At 32.7% G+C, this 23,510-nt stretch overlaps 1 protein-coding gene and 1 long non-coding RNA gene across 2 annotated transcripts in view; one reads left to right on the forward strand and one right to left on the reverse strand.

Moving 5' to 3' along the window:
• LOC115874938 (programmed cell death protein 7) overlaps positions 1-23,347 on the forward strand; it is a 36,790-nt gene extending 13,443 nt beyond the window's left edge. The window contains exons 4-8 of the mRNA XM_030890242.1: positions 3,444-3,695; positions 3,745-3,959; positions 20,514-20,670; positions 20,727-20,849; positions 22,959-23,347. Of these exons, the coding sequence (XP_030746102.1) occupies positions 3,444-3,695; positions 3,745-3,959; positions 20,514-20,670; positions 20,727-20,849; positions 22,959-23,260 (1,049 nt within the window). The 3' untranslated portion in view covers positions 23,261-23,347. The remainder of the gene's footprint in view (positions 1-3,443; positions 3,696-3,744; positions 3,960-20,513; positions 20,671-20,726; positions 20,850-22,958) is intronic.
• On the reverse strand, positions 7,509-11,714 carry LOC115874939. The gene is made up of 3 exons (XR_004048930.1): positions 11,547-11,714; positions 9,037-9,292; positions 7,509-7,998 (listed from the first exon to the last, which is right to left on the reverse strand). It is a non-coding gene; the product is annotated as an uncharacterized LOC115874939 (long non-coding RNA).
• Positions 23,348-23,510: the final 163 nt, after the last annotated feature.

Below are 23,510 nucleotides of genomic sequence, written 5' to 3' on the forward strand. Positions count from 1 at the left end.
CCATATAACAATACACGTGATGCGTAATTTTGCGTATATGCCGTGTATTGTTATATGGCTTTTTTCGAGATGCGAGCAGGGTTCGGAAGTAGTTAATTAAGAGGAAATTTACCTGATTAACTAACCTACTAACTATATTCAAACGCCGCTCCCGCCGCGCCAGCGCCGCACATATAGGGGTATTTGGTCTATAAACCTGGCCAAAAGTGAAATATTTTTATTTTCATTTTTTATCTTAACTGAATACAAATCTATAAATACTAAATGTAAGCGCGTTTATTAGCTTTTTTTAAGTCGTAAGTTGACTATCAAATAACGTTTTCTTCTATTCTATTTCTTTATAATGTTTTATATTTAAAAAATCAGAGGCATTTTTATAAGGTGTAAGACTATTCGGCAATATTCCGCATGGAAATTAGTATCCGTTCAATGCTTAAAGTCTCCAGCTTTGGAATATGTACAAAAATCTTGCCAATATTTGCCACTGCCAAAAAAACATTGATTTAAATAGATTCTTAAAGGAAATAGTCTTTACCCTATAACACCCATCCTCGCTCAAATATCGTCTATAATATACAAATTACTTTCTTGTTCTAGCATCCTCATCCAATTGCTTGATTTTGCACAGAATGGCCCTATTTGATCGGTGGAAAGGGTTTCAGAGTAGAGGAAAAAATATTGTGTAGGAAAAACAAAATGGGGTTCCATATTAGCAACCTCTCCTCTAATTAATAATTAATATTACAAGCAAAAAAGCAAAAAAATCATAAAACATAATTTTGGCCAACTTTTAGTTCTTAATACCCTCTGTGTGCCGTCGGCGCGTGCAAAAGCAGAAATAAATAAATTTTCGTTCCGGTAAAAGCGAGAACGCCGATGAACGCTGGTTGACGGTGCCTGCCTGCCATCTGCCTGCTTTCACTGTGAACTAGCCGATTTGATAACACGCTTTAATTTTTCAAGGTTATAACCGCGAGAGGCGGCGCGGCGCTACGATGTACCCATATACAGGTGTTCCAGAAATAAGTGCAAGTATTTTATATTTAACTGGTAGTATAGTTCAACCCCAGAAACACGCCAATGAGGTTTTTTCTAAATATTTTTTTGAAAATTCGGAATTTTTGAAAATTTTTTGGAGTTTTTATTTAAAGAAAATAATTTCTTGATAATATGGCAACATAGGTAGTAGATTAAAGTTACAAGAAAGAAAATCCAGAAAAGATCCAGTGGTTCTCAAAATTTTAGCAAAAAATAATTTTTTTGGAAATTTTCAAAGTAAAATAACTCCGTTATTTTGGACTTATTTGAAAAACGATAAAGAGAAAATATGTTTCTTTTATCGAGATCTACCAGCCTTTAAAATACTTGCACTTATTTCTGGGATACCCTGTTTATAACAATACACGTGATGCGTATACGCAAAATTGCGAATGATGTCAAGAATAGGTACCCAGATTGACGCCGACTACCGGTAAGCGGCAAACCTGCTTGCACTGTGTTTGCACACTAACATCGCATTAAAGAATAGACACCGTAATGATTCATTCGTTCGAGAAGAATCGAGTCCCACTGGAATGGACTAGTACATACGAGAACATTCGAAAACCTTCTCTACGCACCTAACGATCTATGGACTATTCTAGAGTTCTTTACCTGTCGGTATAAAAGCCGGCGGCTGTGGCCTACAGGGGGCAGTTATAAATATACCAGTGCAGTTGACGCGCGAAAATTCAAAATAAATTCTTAGTTATAAATCGTTTGTAAATAGTTCTATAAGTCTTTTATCGTTATTGTTTTTGTTAATTAGTGTTAAATAAATAGTGTTTAAATAAATTGTGACTTTCTATCCACACGGAACCGACGAAAAACGTAACAATACTATAACAACAGAGCGGCGTTGTCAGATTAAAAATTAATCCTAACGGCTGATGAAAAATGACGAAATTTACAAATATTTCAAGTTTATTTTTCTTGTAATCTTGACTGAATCTTAATAAGTACTAAATAAAATTATAAATGTCGAAATTTTGAAAAGTAGTAAGCTAATTATATTATTATTTTCTTAAGATTTCCCCAAAGTATACGTATACAAAATTAAAAATAAACAAAAGCGGAGATAGACTTGGCAACATACCAAACAATAACAATAGGATTTTGGCATTCGCACAAAATGTAAACAGTTCCCCTGTGGTACTTACTACCCTGAAGGTACTTACTACCCTGAAGATGAGAGACAATATTCAATCTGAAGACTTAGAATATTTTTTTCTGTTTAATCTGAAGACTAAACAAAAAAGTCTGATTTTTTTCTTTAGAATTTTTCGTTGTTCCTTTTTTTAATTTTATCAGAGAGCTTGTGGTTTCATAAACAATATACGTATATTCATAATTATTGTAGTTTTTAGTTCTTAGTTTCATTATGTTAGATGTTATTTTTTGTTGTTCTGTTTGAGTCTTACCAAAGTTCACAGAATTCTATAGAATTATTCTGTAAACTTTGATCTTACTATTGAAAACTTTTAAGATATCTGTAAACTTCGACTATAGTGTGTAACAAATCAAGGAAATTTTCAACAGAAGACAACCAGATGAGAAAAAATACGATATGCCTGTGAATTATAATGACACAACAGCTGACAACAGTCACTGTCACGCATCCTCCCGTTGTTGAAAAACAATGATTTTAGAATAATCATTTTGTTCATTTCATTCGACATAACCCATAACCTTACTTTAAGTTACAGCTCATTTTATATGACATTATTAAAAAAAAATAAAAAACTTCACTTTAAGAATATTCTAAATTAAATTACCAGTGTTCTTATTTTGAGTTAATAAATAACTTTAAGCATACTAAGGGTCGGCATTTCTGATCTTGTGTGCCGGTTTTCGTGTGTAGGAAGAGTAAGGTCAACACGCTTAGTAAAATAAGATGTACTGAATAAAGACAGAAGGCGAGTATTTTCCCAAGCGCCTGGAATCTAGCGTCAGGTTAAGTAGTTATGTAATAAATACCTCGTATTTTTGCTCACTCCAACTTACTAGATTGCCATAACGACTCACTCCTATACATGTAAACGCCGACCCAAAGGTTGCCAGCAGGGTATATACTTAAATACAAAAACACAGTATGACACAGTAATTGACAGTGACAGCACTTTGTTTTGTTTAGAACTAAATCATAACAAAAATGGCCGACGTATCGTCATCACTTCCGTGGTCCATTACATACTAGGTACTATACTTTATTTACGACGACAGCCGTCTTTGATGCCGTTTCTTTTTCGATTATACGGTAAACGTTATTAATAAATTAGCTAATTATTCAATATATCGTTCGCTAAACGTAAAATTTAAGCCAAAAGAACAAAAATATACAAAAAAATTAAAAATAAATGAAATTTTAAAAACCTATTCACAAAATTATAACTATGTATTTTCAGAAACCATCTATAATAAGTCCAATGATGAGCTGTGGGTAGAGTCGTGGCTTCAACAAAATAATATTTATCAGCCTATACCTAAACTAAAAAAAATTAATGTTCCACCCAATGCGATGACCATACATCAAGCAAAATTATACATAAAAGATTGTCTTTCACTTCTACAAAAGCTAAGTAAACGTCAGAAGGAACTCGAGGAGAATGTTACTACTATTTCAACTGCCGAATGGAAAGAAAAAACTATTGAAATTGGTAAAACGTTTTTTTTTTATTTTAGTGAAATTCTATAAGATTTTTTTAGGAGGAATTAAGGATGATTTTACCAAAATAATGTGCATCTTTCAAAATGCAGAAGTTATGAAGCATTTAAAAATTTCCTTGAAAAATAGACAAAAAAAGAGGTTGAATGAAAAACGGAAACGAGAATTAAGAATTGCAAAAAAGGACGAGGAAACTGAGAACCGAAAAAAGTTACATAAGGAAATTTATCATTGGTTAAGCAGAAAGAAGGAAGAGGTAATAATTGAATTGAAAGTTATTAGATTTCTTCTTAGTACCTGTAATAATTTCTTTAAATTAACTTTTACTGATGGGGTTTTTAAATTGAGTCTGTAGGTATTGACGATTGACGTTAAACTCACTCCGAATATAAAGTGTTCTATAAACGTTCTAAATATTCTACTAGAGGAAAAAATCTCTCATTTTAAAATTGTGAGAAAATGATGCTCATATTGGCTTGGTGCATTCTCCGTTGGATAATACTGCAAACAACATGGTCGTTCATAAAGTCGTGGCACATCAAAGTTTAGTTTTTTAAATAGAACACCCTGTATATTATTACATATTTCAATTCTTCCTTCAATTCTAAGCAAAAATCGAAATACACACAATGTACCTCAAAGCAACCGTTTCCGAGTTATTGACTTTTAAAAATATCACTTAAACAATAATTCGATTTAAATAATTTCGATGTGTTTGGTTTGATGTAATGATGTCATTGTGCCGAAACTGTGATACTGTTGTAATGGGTTTTTAAATTCCTATTAGCTACTAGTAAATTTAAGAATACAGGGCCCTGTATATTATTGGATATTTCAATTCTTCCTTCAATTTTAAACAATAATCGTAATACACAATGTACATAAATTGAAGAATTGAGAGAGAGAGAAAAGAATTGAGAATTTTGTAATTTCCAGACTTGCTATTACTCTCATTTTATACATCTATAAATGCTAACTTGAGAACTAATGTCAAATATTATTAAGTGTCACAGTTTCAGCAAAATGGCATCGTTAAATGAAACTGAACATATTGAAATTAATTAAATCAAATTGTAGTAATATGTATTTTCAAAAGTCAATAACTCGGAAGCGGTTGGAACGAGGTACGGTACATTGTGTCTATTTCGATTTTTGTTTAGAATTGAAGGAAGAACCGAAATATGCAAAAATACCCCTGTATATTATTGCATATTTCGTTCCATTAAAAAAAATGAAACTTTGATGTGCCACGACTTTATGACCGACCCTGTATACTTAAATTTATTACCCGCTAATAGATATTTATAAACCCTATAACTTTTATATTTAACTTTTTGCGGTATCTCCTATATTTTACCTAAATAATCGACCGTTTTCATACATAAAAGCGACCCTGTATAATTATTAGGGTCTTATATAATTATTAGTAGGTTAAAATAAATTAAATTCTGCACATTACCTTCCCACATATAGCCATAAATTATTTTGTTTCTACATGTTTCCGTTTTCGTATAATCAACCGAGGAGAATGAGGTGCGCCACCCTGTATTTTAAATTATCCAATATCCCATAAGTAAAATATAGGATCATTTACGGCTAATTATCTTTTTTAGACGATTAAGGAGAATTACTTATGGTAAATATCTGAAATTTTTGTTGCTTATAGTCTAAGAGCTAGCAACGTTTTCGAGATAGTATTTTAAGACGTCTGGCTCTTTGATATATCTTTTACTATGCTCTCTGGAACAGCATGCGGCCTGTCTGGCTGCCGATATCCGTTGCGTTCACTACTGCGCATCGAAAGAAGATCCTATATTTTTTATTAATTTAGTCCTATAAATTCTAGTATTGAATATAAATCGAACATGTCTCCATAGCGCAGTGCGTAGAGTTTCCGACCACGAACCGATGATTCAGAGTTCGAATCCTGGTCAGGTTAAAGACTTTTTTATTTTATTTTCGTTTATATTTTGATATAAATATTTGTTTTTTTTAATTACCAGAATTATTTAATACTTTACTATCAGAATATAAACGAAAATAAAATAGTCTTTGACCTGACCCGGATTCGAACTCTGATTCATCGGTTCGTGGTCGGAAACTCTACGCACTGCGCTATGGAGACATGTTCGATTAATATTCAATACTAGAATTTAAAGGACTAATGAAAATATAGGATCTTCTTTCAATGGGCAGTAGAGAACGCAACGTTTACCGCCAGCCAGACGGGCCGCATGCTGTTCTAGAGAGCATAGTAAAAGATAGGTATATCAAAGAGCCAGACGTCTTAAAATACTTGTTTTTCCGAAGTTGCTAGCTCTCATACTATTAGGTAAACGAATATGAGCTATCTTTAAAATATTTTTGATCATGTGGTTAGGTTGTAGCCAGATCTTCTCATATCTACAGTACGTGTTCAGATTGTCCCAAGAGGAAATACTTTTTTATTATTGACATTTTGAAAAAAATGTATTCTTCATTAAAATTTTTGCTCGTTCTAGAATGGTTAATCCCGTTTATACTTTTCTAAATTTCCATACCGTTTTAGAGAAAATTACAAAAAAAAAACATGAAAATATATTGATTTTTTTTCGAAGTCCTTTGTCAAAAAGTCCTAAAAATCAAACCGCGTTTCTATGGTAATATAATTTAGATTTCATTCTTTTATAGATGGTTATTAATAGTTATGATTCACGTCATATTTTTTGCTGTTGTTAGAGTTTCGCATTTTCCGATAACTATTATCCCCCCTTCCATAGCATTGAACTAAATAAATTTTGTGCTTCTTTAACATTTTAAAACAGCAAAAATATGACGTTGATTAAAATTCTAACAATAACAATCTATCAAAGAATGAAAACGGAATTATATTACCATAGAAACGCGTTTTAAGTTTTAGGATTTTTGTTTGTTTTAGGAACTGTCACTTGTTTTATTATTTTCCTTTTCTATTTCACGAAAGTAAAAAGAGTTATTTATCTGATTCGTTCAAGCACTCAATTTAAAGAATATCAGTAACTTTTTTGACCGAGGGATTTTATGTTTGCCATGTTGGTAAAAAATAACGGTCAGAATTCAAAGTTATTCATTTTATAGACTATAACAATAATTTTTTCGCAGAAATATTTATTATTAATTTAAAAAAAAATAAATATTTCACACATTTTGTAATAATGATATGTATTGATTATTAGCATTCTAAATAACTTGAGAACGGTAGCAATTTTTGCTAAGAGACATTTTTTACGTAAAATGTCACGGGAATACATATTTTCTCACTCAGTAGTTTTATACAGGTACGGACGAAAAAAGTTATTACTCTTCAAAACAGCTAAAACACATGTAGGTGGCGCCCCCTACAAATAGTCATATTGACATTAAAATCAAATTTCTAATGTCAAAAAACTCCCAGACACCAATTTTCATCCAACTATTGACGTTACTTCAGAACTTATTTGGAAAAAATTGAAATAAAAATTAAACTTCTATTTTTTTCTTCTATTTTGATTTTAGGACATAATTTATACGAACTTTTTTACTCATTTTTATATCCAGAATATGCTGCCGAAGTTCCCGGAATACATACCACCTTATATATAAACTTTCTTTTTTTGAACGAAATACCCTGCCCTGTATATTATCCAGGGGCGCATATACGGGAGGGGTAAAGGGGATAATTACCCCTCCCAGGAAGAAATTTGTAAATAAGATAAAATGTAGTATAAAATAAAATTGTTATAATAGAAATTAATAAGACCAATCAAAATCGAAGATTCAGATGAATACAAGTTTATTGTTTCCGCAGTAACAATACCTTTCAACGCAAGTTTAATTTAAATATAGTATTTTCCTTAAATATTGCCACTGCCCCTCCTTGCCTCAATCTCAGAGGCAAAAGGTTCTGTAACTCTCATTAAAGGACAGGTTAATGAGAGATCGGCCATTCTTCTAAGCATTGAATGAAGTTCAACTTTAGATATCGGCGGAATATCTTTTTCTAATGCATCCTGTGAAGCTGGTTCATTTCCCCAGTCCATATCATGTACAGGTACAATAGGGACATTTGTAGCCAATGAAGGGACAGGCCATAGCGAGGGTACATCTGTACAGGTACAGGACATGGCCTCTTTACGACTGTTCGCATATTCGGCAGTAAATAATAAGGCACCAATGTGGCTACATACTTCACCGTTTCCTGCCATACATGTGCAATGTGCAGTCAACACACTGCCATCTTTCGCAATAATGCACCAAGCTTCCGAGGGATTTGTCGTGGTTCTTTGAGAGTGTTCTACCTAGAAAAGAATAAAGTTATTGCAGAAGAATATTATAATACCTCAGTAACAATTTTTTTTTTCGAGTCTATTACGCTGTACTTTCGGGTTGCTCTCGGGTAAAGCGGGTGTGTGGCCGAAGGAAATATATATTATATTTCAGAAATCTGCCTAAGCCTTAGCCCGATCCTGTCGTGTTAAGCCACACCCAAAATTCCAAACACACGTGCTATGATTAAGGTTTGATATGGTTTGCAGAGTTTCAGCATTTGCCATAAAATAGCGAGCAATTTGTTACAAAACCATATCAATTATACAGGGTGTCCCAGAAATAAGTGCAAGTATTTTAAGGGGTGATTGATCTCGATAAAAGAAACATATTTTCTATTTATTGTTGTTCAAATAAGTCCAAACTAACGGAGTTGTTTTACTTTGAAAATATCCAAAAATAAATGATTTTTTGCTCAAATTTTGAGAGCCACTGGATCTTTTCTGAATTTTCTTTCTTGTAAATTTATTCTACTACCTATGTTGCCATATTATCAAGAAATTATGTTTTTAACTAAAAACTAAAAGAAATCCAAAAATTTTTTCAAAAAATTCCGAATTTTCAAATTTTTTTTCGCGAAAAAAACCTTATAGGCGTATTTCTGGGGTTGAACTATACTACAAGTTAAAATACTTGCACTTATTATAATCACAAAACTTCAATCTATTTCCGCATTGTAACGGAATTTTAAATTATGGCTCTTTTAATTTATTATATTTATTTTCGAGAAAATTTAGTCCACACATCAGGAATATTTTGTTGATGTTTGACCATCAAAATCTGAAAAATAAAGAAGTTGTCTAAAAATGTGCTACAATACGGATATAGTATAATCCTTTATCTTTAATTTCCTTCTTCATTTGTGTAAAAATACCTAGCCAGTTTTACATAAAACGTTAAATGCCGAACGCTTATTTTGCTACTTTTTCGGACTAGCGAAATGGACTCTTAAGGCATACATTTACAACTAGAAATTATACAAATATCAAAAAAGAATATATTTTAATTACCTTGCCCAGTAAAACATAATAATTGTTAATTATCTTCGTCCCAATATTTACAACAAATCCACCTTGAAAATACTTAAAGGCTTGTGAACTTTTGTAACCTCATGGTTCATGGCTAAAAAAACTGTGTTTTATCACTAAATACACAATGATGTCCATGTTTGTAATGGGAGGGATGCCGTTTAAGGAATAGTCCAATTCACTATTCTGAATAGTGTATGGGTCCAGATTGCTAATTAATCCCAATTTTTCGATGTATCTAAAATAAAAAGAAAAATATGTTTATTGTGCTTACGTACAAAAAGGTTGAATTTGCACATTTATACAGGGTTATTCATCTCATTCGACACGGAGTATTGTAGCCACACTATTAGATTTTTAGAAATTTTGAATGAAGGGTTCGTTGGCGTACTACTAAAACTACAATTTAAAATTATTTTCACAAGGTGCAGAGTGTCCCAAATAAATAAAAAATATAAAAGTTTTATTTTTTCAAATGGAACACCCTGTATATTATTATGTTTTTAGTGTCTGCGATTAAAATAAAGATAAATTTAATTAAGGTTTTCCGCACTTTAATCTTACCGTTTTTGAAATATTTACGTTTTTGTGAAAATACAGTAATAATTTTAATGCTAATTAATTAATATTTGGGCGGAAATAATGGTGGTATATTTAATTGGTATAATCTTTTACAAAAATTTAAATAGTTTTCTTTTTGTAAACAAATAGGCTAGTAATATTATCGTTTTTAGCACCTGTACATGTGTTGTTTTAAAAAAAAATCTAGAAAGTCAATATTCCATGGGTATATTGTTAAATGAGGTCTAAATTATAAGAAAATGCATTTTCTACGAAAACTTGAAGAGACAGGTAAAAAATCGTATAATACAATAATTGGATAGAGAATTAAATAATTGTGCATTTGATTCGCGTAAAAGATACAGGGCTGTTTAAATTAAACAATTTATATATTTTATATAAATTTTTAGACACTCTGTATAAGGTAGTATAATTTTTATTACTGCAACACAAAATATAGTATATAGAAAAACTTTAGTACAATATTTGGTTTTAAACACTTAAATATACGCCTAGAGAAATGAAACATTAAAATTGTTATTGCATTTTCACAATATCGCAAATATTTAAAAAACGGTAGGATTAAAGTGCAGCAAACCTTAATCAAATTTACCTTTATTTTAATCGTAGAAACTAAAAATGTAATAATATATACATATTCCATTTAAAAAAATAAAACTTTGATATTTTTTATTAATTTGGGAGACTCTGTACCTTTTGAAAATAATTTTAAATTGTAGATTTGGTAGTCCTCCAACGATCCCATCATTCATAAAAATCTAATCATTAGGCTACTCCGAGTCGAATGAGGTGAAAACCCTGTATGCATATTTATATATCCTTAAAATAACAAGAGTTTATAGTACCACAGATAGTACTTTAAATAAATATCTGTTAAGCTAATGTAAGAAGATAGAAATTTACAGTTCGTCTGCTGGATCTGTGTCTATGAAAGGAATGCGGACAAAAAACATTTAAATAAACAGCAATATATTTTATACGTCGACTTGACGAGTACGTCACCTCAAATCGCTCCGCCCGCTCATTTTATTGGCTACTTGCAAATTTGTCGAATTTTTATTGATGGGATGCGTCGTCTATTTTTTTACGAAAAACATCGAGAGAATATCGTTTCCCCTCTCACGGATACCCCGTAGCCACAGAACGGACAGACGTACTGTAAAATGAAGGTGGGTCCATGTTTCCGATCATAACCCTAGTTGTAATCTCAAGAATATGAACCAACATTAACGAAGGTTAGTTTACATTACCCTTAGTCCTAACGGCTCCTAAGAAATATGGGATATTTTTTAATCTTAGGGCTAATGTTAATTCAGAACTGATTTGCGCATGCTCCAGACTAGCGGTTTTAAGAATTCTCGAAATATTATTTGACATATTGAATTTGACGGTTTATGAATGATAATAAACTTATTTTTTAGTTTAGAAATCAATGTAAAAATTAGTCTTTTTAGTGATCCAAAATTCTAAAAATATTTGTTGTGAAGTTAGGTTAGCTGAAAACATATGTTTCATATCAGCGCAAGCGCTTACTAGAATATTCTAGGGAAAGTATGATTGATACTTTCTTAAGTTCTTAAGGTTAATTCCTTAGTTATAATTAGGGTTAATGGTAAGGATAAGGTTAGGACTAATAGTCTCGAAGTATGAACCCACCGAGACTATTTGTAATATAATTGTCAGAAAATTAGTTTAAAAAATATCATATATCTTCATTAAACCGAGTTTTATACTAGAAAATAAAATACGATCGAAGAAAAGGGCGTCAGCGGTGGCTATGAAATAAAGATCGCTGTCATTTTATATGGGGAATGGCATCATCATTTCTAAGCCAACTGCATACAAATTATATATTTGTATGCAAATTATATATTATATATTTATAAATGCTATACCATTAATACACTTACCTCCTACCAACATCTCCATTTTCTCGTAATAAATCTTTTAAATATTCGCTTGCCATTTTAAATAAAATATTCACTCGGCTGGCTACAACAAACGTGGGACAAAGCTGCGAACAAACTGAATCGTCGACAGGTTCGTGGTCGTACATGAGCCGTATGTTAAACAGCTGATCGCCGTCATCGGCTGAGCCGCCATATTGGAATCACGTGGTTTGGAATAGTGATGGGAATAATCGAATTATTTTCACCATCGAATAATTAGTAATAATTCATATTTGACAATCGAATTAATAATTCGAATTATTTAGTAGAATTATAAATTTAACCTAAAAATAAATTCGTCCCAGCTAGTGCTCGTCTAGGGGCTATTTTAAACAAATCTGAACCATTCCCCATTGCCAATTGCCATACCTATATTCTATCATTCAATAAAGAATAAAAAAAATATTCTCTGTTCAATGTATTCTATTAACTGTGCCGAAGCCGTTTAATAAACTAACCTAACCATAATTTATAGTTTTAAATTTAAAAGTGCCGAGTTTATGATTGTTATTGTTATGGCCTTTTATAAACATTTCAATTCCTATTGAAAACCTCCTCTCTAAAATAAAAGCTTCTTCTAAAACGATATAAGTATGTCCTTGTTTACGTGCGGTTCGTATTTCTTTTTATTTTATTAGTGGCAATCAATAATTATTTAGATAAAAGAAGAAAATTAATTTTAGTGTTCGGCAGGTGTTCGGTGAAATTTGGGTGAGATGGAAATGAACCAAATAATAGTAGTATTCTTTCGTTCTGAACGAAATGAAAATTTTCACTTAAACTGATTTATTCCTACGTGGTATAGGAAATAACAATGATTTCTGGATTTTTCTATATCGGATCGTTCTTTTCTTTGTCGATTCCCTTTATAAATCAGTTTAAGTGAAAATTTTCAGTTGGTTCAGAACGAAAGAATACTACTAATTACTAACATTCGTCCATAAGAGGTTATGTTTTATGTTCATTTCACGGAGGAATAAGACTTTTACGGACCTGCACACTGTTTATCTAACCTGTGAAATGTTACGCGGGTGAGTTTCTTCGAGTCGATACCTTTCCTGCTCCTACAACTGCGTACAGCACACAACACCATGGTTTTAAATGTTTTTGTAATAAAAAACAACTGAACGAAATGAAAATTTTCACTTAAACTGATTTATTCCTACGTGGTATAGGAAATAACAATGATTTCTGGATTTTTCTATATCGGATCGTTCTTTTCTTTGTCGATTCCCTTTATAAATCAGTTTAAGTGAAAATTTTCAGTTGGTTCAGAACGAAAGAATACTACTAATTACTAACATTCGTCCATAAGAGGTTATGTTTTATGTTCATTTCACGGAGGAATAAGACTTTTACGGACCTGCACACTGTTTATCTACCTGTGAAATGTTACGCGGGTGAGTTTCTTCGAGTCGATACCTTTCCTGCTCCTACAACTGCGTACAGACAAAAGAACAGGACGCCGACGTGCATAAAAATGTTCCGTAGCAGAAATTGACAGAAATCATATAGAAATATTCAGATTTTTGTCTAGGACAGTCTAGAAGGCCATGCTTTCTGCCTGGGTAGAACCGCGCCACAACTGTTTCCAATTTTCCGGTTTACTGTCACCCCCCTGGGTGAACCTCTTTTTGTAACAGCTGTAGCATCTCCCCTCTCTTATTCCTCCGTGTGTTCATTTGTAATTCGGTTACCACAGATATAATATAAGATACTAATTTTTATCTCGATTATATCGAAAAAGATAATCGAATTAGTTAGTTTGAATTTACTATCGAATTAGTCGAATTATTTAATTCGAATTTTCCCAACACTAGTTTGGATTGCTTAATTCTAGACATGTTTCATGATACAAAGAAAACAAGATCTGATATTGCGCAGGTTGGTCACTACGTCACAGGTGATAACTGTACCATTGGTCGGCAAGTTCCGCGCGCCAATTTCAAATCGTCAATTGATGACACATAATATGTAGTATGTAAATTACTTTTCAAATGTCAAGCTCAATAATTTGACATAACTTTTGATGTTATGTCCTAATTCTTCCCTATTTTAGGTCATTTTTTATTAGTGGCAATTGAACAATATGGATATTTTTTTTTGTATGGCGTACTGAACGAAATTGGAGCCCTTATTGATCATGCCTTGTTTTCTTTGTATCAAGGACATGTTTGGCATGACAACTTATTAATATCTAACCGTCTTTATTTATAGTCTTACCGTCGACATTTGCCTGGGGTATAATCTCGTTTATCTATTTTTAGATCAATGGGGTCTACTGGTGTGATCTGGTACCGCAACCCAATGTCATAGCATGGATCCATGGATGTCTTTTATGCATCCTGCTATGATACGGGTCCAGCTACCGAGATTTTTCCATCAGGTATGGGGTATTTTTCGCTCTCCAGTTTCCCGTACTCTTTGTATGTATCAATCTTGATTTGTGTATCACTGTGTTTAGATGGTGGTGACTATTTTTGTGCTAAAAACTCCCCCGCTAGCCATATCCGACGATGTTCTAGGTCTGTTTCTTGCGCCTCTGTTAGTAGCGCTTTTGTAGCAGTTGGTTTCGTTTTAGAACTGGGTTGTATTCAGGCTGTTTTGCAATCTTATACTTGTGGGTTTTATGAAAATTGATCTATAATGTAAGTGTGATTTCACTAACCCGTTGTATACTAGTAGCAAAGTTCAGATATAGGTTATATCATATCAATAAGGAATTCAAAGTAAAATCCGAAGATACAATCAGCGCATTCAGGGATGGTCAGCGCCTTATGGGAGTAATTGAGAAAACGACTTCCCTGAACGGTCAATTTTTACATACAACAACGGTCAGCCGCTGTGTCCCCTGAATGCGCTGAATATGTACTATATGTACGGATGTACTAATCCTGTATATGTACGGTGTTCCATTACAAAAGAAACCTATTATGGCTACGGGTAAATCTGGCAACACTGCAAGGCTAAACATATTTTATACAGATAGCTCGCAGTCGATTACATATGCAACCAAAATTTCATATTTCGTAAATGTCTAATAGGATACTTACCGCGAATAACCCAGCATAATAAGTATATAATATTTTCACTTCTCCTGGTTTGTTTTATTAAAACCTGGAATATTTGATATATTTGTGTAGTATTGCCTTTTACGGAGTACCTTTAATCTATAAAAATTAATTAAAAACAATATATGTATAGGGTGTCCCATTTTCGTATTTTATGGTGTTTCTCGTCTATGATTAGAGATACCAAGATGCAGTTTTCACATCACTGTGTTACTTTTTTATGAAACTAAAGATGATACACAGATTTGTATTAGCCTACTTAGGTAGGCTAGAAGCCCTGAAAGAAGATGCCCTAGCTTTAGCCCAGAAATACAGGGCGAATATGAAATTGTTGCATTTTTCGACTCCTCCAGTATCTCGGTTATTTTAGAACTTATCGAAAAGATGAAAATGAAATGATCTTAAAATAGGACCGAAACATATGCTTTTTAAACGGGATATCCAAATTATATTCCTTTTTTATTTTATTTCTCTTGTTATGAGCTTTCTAAAAATATAATATACTCAATACTTATTTTCATAAACAAGGTAAAGAGTGCATTATTTAACTTTTTAACATAGGCGGTTGTTTAAATTAGGTAATGAAAACAACCAAATCAAATTATTTATTCGATGTTAAATATGGGTTATTGGTAATTTCACTCTAGTTTCTGTGTGTGAAATTATTGCACATGTGCATCAAAAATATCAATAATTCTGATTGGCAGCGTGTTATCTAAAGCTGAACAAGTTCATTTTCAGTGCAGTTTATTAAGAAAACAGATGGAAAGCGAAATTATCTGGTTAAATTAAATAATAAAATAAATACTCTTTTAAATTAGGTTGGTTTATGTTAAAAAGTTAAATCATGCATTTTTTACCTTATTTGTGAAAATAAATGTAAAGTATACCTAACGTGACCATATTTTTTTAAACTGAAAACGGGACATCGGTTTTTTTATCCATTCACCATATTATTAGAAAAAAAAAGCACATATTTTTCAATAAGCTTTACTAACAGCGTTAAAGATACATTAAAAACGTTGGTTATTTATTGAACATAAATTCTTAATTATCAATTTTATATTGTCAGATGAACAAATTTCTCTTAATATGTTCGGTTTTGATTTTAAATAGGAATAGAATTCTTGGCATGTCTTTTTTATATTCACTTTAGTTACCAACATCGCCTTGAGGACGGAAACCTGTAACTGAGTTTTTTCAGCTGTCCACAATTTGTTCATTAAAGAAAATACTCTTTCTACTGCTGCATTTGTGCCAGGCAGACACAAAATATATTCTATTAGAATAGAAAACTGTTCATGTTTAAGCTGGTTCGACTGAAAGTGCTTAAACACTTCTACCCAACGACTTTCCATCGAAATATTTCCATTATTCCATTCGGTTACTTTTTGTGACGTGACGTATTTAGAAATTAGAGAAAATTCGTCAAACACTTCTGTGTCCTTATCAGAATCAAGATATCCCTTTTCAATCAACGTATCCAATGCTCCTTGAACTTCTTCCCATGCAGGTACTTTATTTAAATCCGCCCAATTAAATATATCCAACTCTTTAGTAAACCAAGTCCACTGTTCCAAATATTCACGACTAGTTTTGTAAAATTCTGTGGCCGTACTTTTTACAAAGACTTCGTCAATATATGTGCCACTAGCTTTCAATTTCACCATCAAACTACGGACTGTAAATGGAAGAAACTGACTAGCCTGTTTCTGAGCCAAATTGTCTTTCAATAGGTTTATTTCTTTCGCAGCTTCAATTGCCGATAAAGTCTGACCCTCAATTTTTAAAACAGCTTGATGAAAGCTTGCCGACTGACCATGTAAGAAATAAAGCCACAATTCCGATGCTGGGTTCTCAAAAAAGGTTTTTAATATTTGAGGACATTTTTCAATGCTCAAAAAGTAGTTCTTTAATGACTGGTACATCTTTAATACCCTTTCAATGGCAGGCATAAGCGCAAGCCACCTGGTTTTACTGTAGCCCAGCATTTTTTGATATTCTGTTTCACTTTCGGTACAAAACTCCTTTAGAGCTTCAACTCGGACTGTGTAAATATAAAAAAACGAATATATCTTTACAATAATGCATTCGTAATCTATGGGTAAGCCATCTGCAGCGGATTTTATTGCATTGTGGATTATATGAGCTCCGCATCCAATACCTATTATTGCTTTATCCAGAGATGATTGTAATTTCACTAACACGTTATTAGTACCTCGCCTTGCTGCCCCTCCAAAATTGACGTTGGCATTGTCTCCACAAAACGCTACGACTTTAGCAGACAAATTATTATCTCTTAACACTTGGACTAAATAACTGACAATGATATCAGAAGTTTCACCCGGTTGGTTTTGTAGGTCCAAAATTTTTACTTGCACACCTTCGTAAGGTTGAAAAAAGCGCACTAGAACAGGGTATATTTTCTTGCTACCATGATTTGAAGCGTCGGTTGAAATTGAAATGCAATTGGACTTACCAAGATCATCTTTCAGTTCTTTAATCGCAGTTTGCGCCAAAATATTTACAACAATAGCTTCTGTTTTAGTACGCGCGCATCTAAATTTCTGATCGAAACATGATTGGATTAATTTTGACGCACAATCATTGGAGCGGAAACTATGGTTTTCTTGTATCGTGTGATAAGCCCAGACGCCCTCTGCCGCAGCGATATCCAAGTCCTTTGAAGTTGGCACACTCGACTTCTTAAAAAAATTTAACATTGAAGAACTTGAAGCAGCTGCGCGATCGGCATTTTTGTGTTTTTCAGATTTTAAATGATGTTCAATATCACCAGCACCGCTATGGGAAACACTGAATTCTGTACGACACTTTTCGCATCTGACATTTGACGGAGTATTTGTTTGCTTAATAAACGGATATTTTGCTTTTAAATTGTCATTAAAAGTGCACTTACGTTTCGGCATGATTAAATACTATTTATTAAGTCTAATAACTTTTTAAACGTTAGTTGCGTCACGATTACAAATATTACGCGGTTATCAAAGAAGAAATATTCCGACAGTAAATAACCAACATAATAATATGAAACATTACTAACGTCTATTACCAACCCAAAACTTGTTATAGTTAGGCAACCAAAGATACCTTGCACATATATCTTTCAGACACGGATGGTCTGCACCAATCAATATTTGTTGGTTTGTTGGATTTTTAGTATTTTCTTGAAAAACGGGACAATTTGGCGTCCCGAAGCGTCTTTCGGGGACACCGGGACAGATAGTCGAAAAGCTCAACGGTCCCATTCAAAACACGGACGAGGTTGTCACATATGCTTTAGTATACCGGGTGCGTCTGAATGAATGATTTTATTCCATAAAACTTTTCGATAGTTGAAATCATTCATCCAGATTAACCATTCGATAGTCTAATTCATTCGATAGTTCCCATCGCTAATTCAATTGTTTTCTGTCACTTCCTGTTTCACTGGAAATAACTACAACTTTTGATTTTTAAATGGTACCCTCGGTGTTTTGTTGCTTTATTCGATAGAAAATGACCCTCTGAATAGAATAACATATCATATGTCAACTTTTGACATTTTCGAATATGGTTTATTTGAAATTGCAACATGCGATTCATAACGACAATTTGACTCGAATCACCAAGTGTGTGGTACCAAATTATTCGTCAAAAGATTAAGATATGATTACAATTACGATTTGGGCATCTTTTAACCGGCCAGGACAAGACACGAATAACATTAGATGATCAAATCTATTTTCCCAAGGCTCCTTGATTAAAAATTAGTGTTTTTAACACCGCCTAGATTGAAATTTAAAATTCAATTTTTTGTTTTAAGCAAAAATGTCAAAAGTTGATATATATGTCATTCTATTCAGAATGTCATTTTCTGTCGAATAAAGTAAAAAATACCGGGGGTGCCATTTAAAAATCAAAAGTTGTAGTAATAATAGCCGAAAATAATTGAATACGTCAATTAATCCTAATTTATGTCATACTAACATACCAAATCTCGTTTTTTTATCTGATAAAATAAAAAAGTTATAGGGGTGAGTCACTTTTGAGACGCACCCGGTATGATATTTTTAGGAACTCCTAACAACCCAAATAAACTTTAATAGAATAAACGCCACGAATGTTTGGGTAATGATTCATATATAATGAATGTTAGCTCCCGACAGGCGCGCTTACACCACTACATTAAATGTGAAAACTTTATGGGACTAGGTTTTATAGGCCCGATAAGTTATAATAAGATCTGCCTGCGCTCCTCCAACTCCTTCAAAAATGTTACGTGATTGACAAAGACGATACTATATCGCGTTTCTTTGATTGATTCGTTTTTGTGCGTCAGTTCATTGGTGTGCTTGCAGTGCGACCAACGGGCCATTCCATTTTATATTTATAACCAAATATATGTTTTGACAAGACTTTGACAGTTAAAACAACAAATTACAACAGATTATATATTGACTATTATATGACTTGAAAGACCACGGCACTGGAATTAAGTTTTATGTGACCTTGAACAGATTAGTTCACATGGTAGCGACCTTTGAATAAGAAGACTAAGGAAGGAGCATATCAAAAATCTTAGGTACACCGCGATGGGCCTCAAATATATATACTTAAATTCCAGTTTATCAGTGTCGTTCCTAATTTCATTTAAAAATGTAAAACTATGATGTAGAACCAGACAAATGGTAGACTCAATAATTTGTTGTTTTATTTTACGTTGTGAATAAATGTTGGTAGTTATTAAAATTGTTATAAAATATATAATTTAATAAAAATAGATAAGTTATAATAAGTTTATTTATTAACACAAACATCCGATACGCTACTGAAGCAGGTAAGTCAAATTAACGTATCTAAATTCTTTGACATCTAATCTTTGACAAGTAATAAATAAAAGCTAAAATGCAAGAAAAATATATAATTTAGTTAATTTAAGTGAATTTCATAAATGATCGGTTTACTACACGTATGTATATTATATAGTCACTTACTAGCGAAAAGTTGTTCCATTATTTCTCTCAATTTTTGCCGAGATCTACCGCACGCTACACAACCAACTATTTTAGTGTCTTTTTCGATAAATCGCGATAGTGTCACTGTTAATTTAAGTTCTGCCACAATTTCCATCTAGATTTACTACCTTTATACAACTATCACTAGTAGAATAAATAATAAATAACATAAAATAAGCTCCGTAAACACTGACAAATCCACAAAATTTTAAATCAAATTCAAATGTGTCAAATGAATCGTCAAACAGAACTGTCAAGGATCCCCACCCTAGAGTGCTTTTATGGTGGTTTTTCCGCCCACCATGCATGAATACATGGATAGCATTATGCTCCTTCCTTAGTCTTCTTATTCAAAGGTAGCGACCGATGAATCACTCCCAAACATTCGTGGCGTTTACTATAGTTTACAGCTATTATAAGTTTGGGTAATATTTATATATAAAGAATGACAGCTCCCAACGAAAAGTTAGTTACACCACTAAATTTTATGTGAAAAACTCTATGGGACTCAGTTTTTACCTTTTCGATAAGTTATAACTAAGATACGAGGGGAGTTGCAACTCCCCTCCAAAAATGCAACAATATGAAATTCGCCCTGTATTCCAGGTACTAAGAAGACTAGTACAAATCTGTGTGCAGCATCTTAATTTCATTAAAAAATGACGTGAAGACCGCATCTTTGTACGTATCTCTACTAAGAAAAGAGGAACCCAGACACATGAAAATGAGATACATTGTGCATTTTTTCATTGGGGCAAGTGATTATGACAAAAATAATGTAGAAACATAAACCTAAGACTTTTTGAATGTTATAAAAGTAAATTGATTAATAATGCTTTTAGGTAGAAAAAGCTAAAATGGAGGAATTAATGCAAAAAGATGCGGATTCTGTTCTTTCGGAAGTAACTAAGAAAAAGTCTGAAGCTAGAAAGCAACTGTCCTTAATTAGTGCTTTAATAAAGTTAAGAAATGTCAGAGAAAATGTGGCAACACAGAGAGGTAACAATATTATATATTTTTTTAAATAATTATCGACATTCGAGTTATACATACAGGTGAGAAAGCGTTACTTGAAGATAGAAGAGCCTTCAACATTACTACTGAAAAATTAATCAAAATGTGGGAAAATACTCTCAAGGTCTATCTCACTGAAGAGCAGGGATTAAAGCTAATGCTGGGTATGTTTTGTACATTTCTTTTTGAAGTGAAACTTCTTTAAGCGCGTTGGGAGTAAAAAATTAAGGCCGTGACACTCGGCCTTAAATAATTGTGAAAACAAGCGACATCTGTTTAAAAAAGACAGCGATTTAAGGTTGTCGCCCACTAGACCGCGTCGCGGCGCGGCGCTGTGAAGAGAATATTTTCCGGCTGCGAAGGGACTGCGCCCACTATAGCGAGCTTTTGAAACGCGGAAACGCTATTTAGTTAGTCGAAGTGTTTTTTACTTACTGTAGTTTAGTTTTTAAAGCAATGAGTTCAAGTACGGACAAAAGCGTATTTTTTTGCTCTTCTAACAGAGAAAGAGCGGAAGAGCAGGTGAAGAAGAAAAGGAAAGTTTGGATTCATAAGATTAACAAAAAAAAGAAAGAAGTTTGGAGAATTTTACCATCTTTTTCCTGATTTAATAAAAGACAAGAGCGTTTTTTCAGTATTATAAAATATAAAGGAAACATTTTACGAACTCCTCAATTGAGGGTTTTAAAAGCAAAACACCGGGTAGGTTGTACTCACCATATTTTTTTCAGAAGAGACAAATTACTAATAATGCAATAATGAATCGCTTCTAGCTGGCGACTTTTGATAATTCTTATTTATTCTGATGTGTATATTAGTAATGTGATGAAAAACCCCTATTTTTTATATATTTAGGAAATTAGAATTTAAAAATTGGAGATTGTCACTTTTGTCAAAAAGTGGAGATTGCTGGTTTTGCTTCTACACCCCTAATTATATTAAATCATTGATAGAAAAACATTTCGTCCATCTGTTAAGGGAAGACTGAAAAAATATCATATTCCTTTATGAAAATCTGTTTGCCTAATTTACCTTTAAAAATACAATTCTACCATTGATACGAAATTCCGCGGCGCGCTTCGGCGCTGCGCGCTCTAATGTGCGTTGGTCTATTTAGATACATGGCAAGCAAACAAAAGAAATTTCCACATGGCGCCACGCCGCGTCGCGCCTCGGTCTAGTGGGCGACAACCTTTAGAGTGACAGTTTGGTTATGTAAAATTTAGAGTATCGATTTTGATTATGCAAAAGAAATACTGGTTGCCTAACGATTAATATTAATTTAAAAATAAATCCTCAACATGAATAATGAACAAAACATTTAAACAAAAACAGACCACAGACCACACAAAACAAATTGTTGGTTAGTAGCAGTTATTAGTAGTCAGAGATATAGATGTAGTAGTATTTTGGTTTAATGGCCACAGCTGCCACCCAGTCAAGTGATAGAATTATCGTTTTTTAATAAAATTGAGAAAAAAAACATAAAATGATAAAGAGCTAGAATAGTATACGGTTTTATATTAACTCTAATATTTTTGAAGTTTATAAAAAGCATTCATAAAAAAATATATATCTTTCAAATCCTTCAATTTAATAGCTGTTAATAAGAGGTTTCACTTCAAATATGCGCACATAGTGCATACACATTTTTTTAGGGTTCCGTACCTAAAGGGTAAAAACGGGAGCCCTATTACTAAGACTTCCTTATCCGTCCGTCTGTCACTAAGGTCTATTTTATGAACCGTTATAGCTAGACAGTTGAAATTTTCACTGATAATGTATCTATGTTGCCGCTATAAGAACAAATACTAAAAACAGAATTAAATAAATGTTTATAAATAAAAAAGTACTTTCACTAAACATTACCTTTTAAGTAAGAATTTTACATAGAATTTTTCAAGTCCTCGGTGGCCGCGTGGTTAAAGCGTTAGGACTTTACGCTGCTATGACGTTGGAGCTGTAGTAAGACAGGTTCGAATCCTAGTCAAGGCGACTTTTTTTTAATCTTTTTTTTTAATTATGACATTTATTTTTACTTTTTACAATTTATTATTGATTAATACAATTTTTAGTAGGTAATGTGTTTCTTCATTTTTTTTTAATTATTTATACGCGCATTCAAAATTTCAGCCAAATCGGTAAAAAAGTTTATAATAATATAGTGCCTAATGTTGTATAGATAATGAATGGTACGGAACCCTTCGTGCGCGAGTCCGACTCGGACTTGACCAATTTTTTATTTAAATAATAACATTTTCTTCTTTGTGTAGAAAAAACTCAAACTGAAGATTCTAGACAGGCAAAACTTAAAAAAGAAAAAAGATTAGTGGAAAAGTGGAAGGTAGTTTTGTTCAGTCAATTGCATTCTATGCCTTCAAGTCACCATACCTACTGGGCGTTAACGGCGGCCGAGCGAGATATGGACACATTTATAGCGATAAGGAAAAGTTGGGATACATTTTTGGTTTCACCAAATAATGAGAGCGGATCAAAAATTCCTATTGGATGGATACTGCCTGATCCGAATCCCAGCAATGAGTGGAGTCAATATTTAGATCACACTATGAACTAAAGGCGGTACTTTATTTTTAACAAATAACAATGTAGTTTTTTATTCAGTATAAAATATATTAAAAAGTTTATAGGAATATAACAGTTATAGGATGTTTTAATTCAATATAAAAATATACTTCATATACAAACAATAACACAGCCACACACAAAAAATGGGGTATGCTTTTTACCAGACCATTATATCCTATAGTATTTTTCGACGCTGAGCACGAATCCGCTATCACATCTCATTTTTTTCTAACCTCAAA

This window comes from Sitophilus oryzae, unplaced genomic scaffold, assembly GCF_002938485.1.
Source record: "Sitophilus oryzae breed Bouriz unplaced genomic scaffold, Soryzae_2.0 scaffold_1307_pilon_pilon, whole genome shotgun sequence".
Lineage (NCBI taxonomy): Eukaryota > Metazoa > Arthropoda > Insecta > Coleoptera > Curculionidae > Sitophilus > Sitophilus oryzae.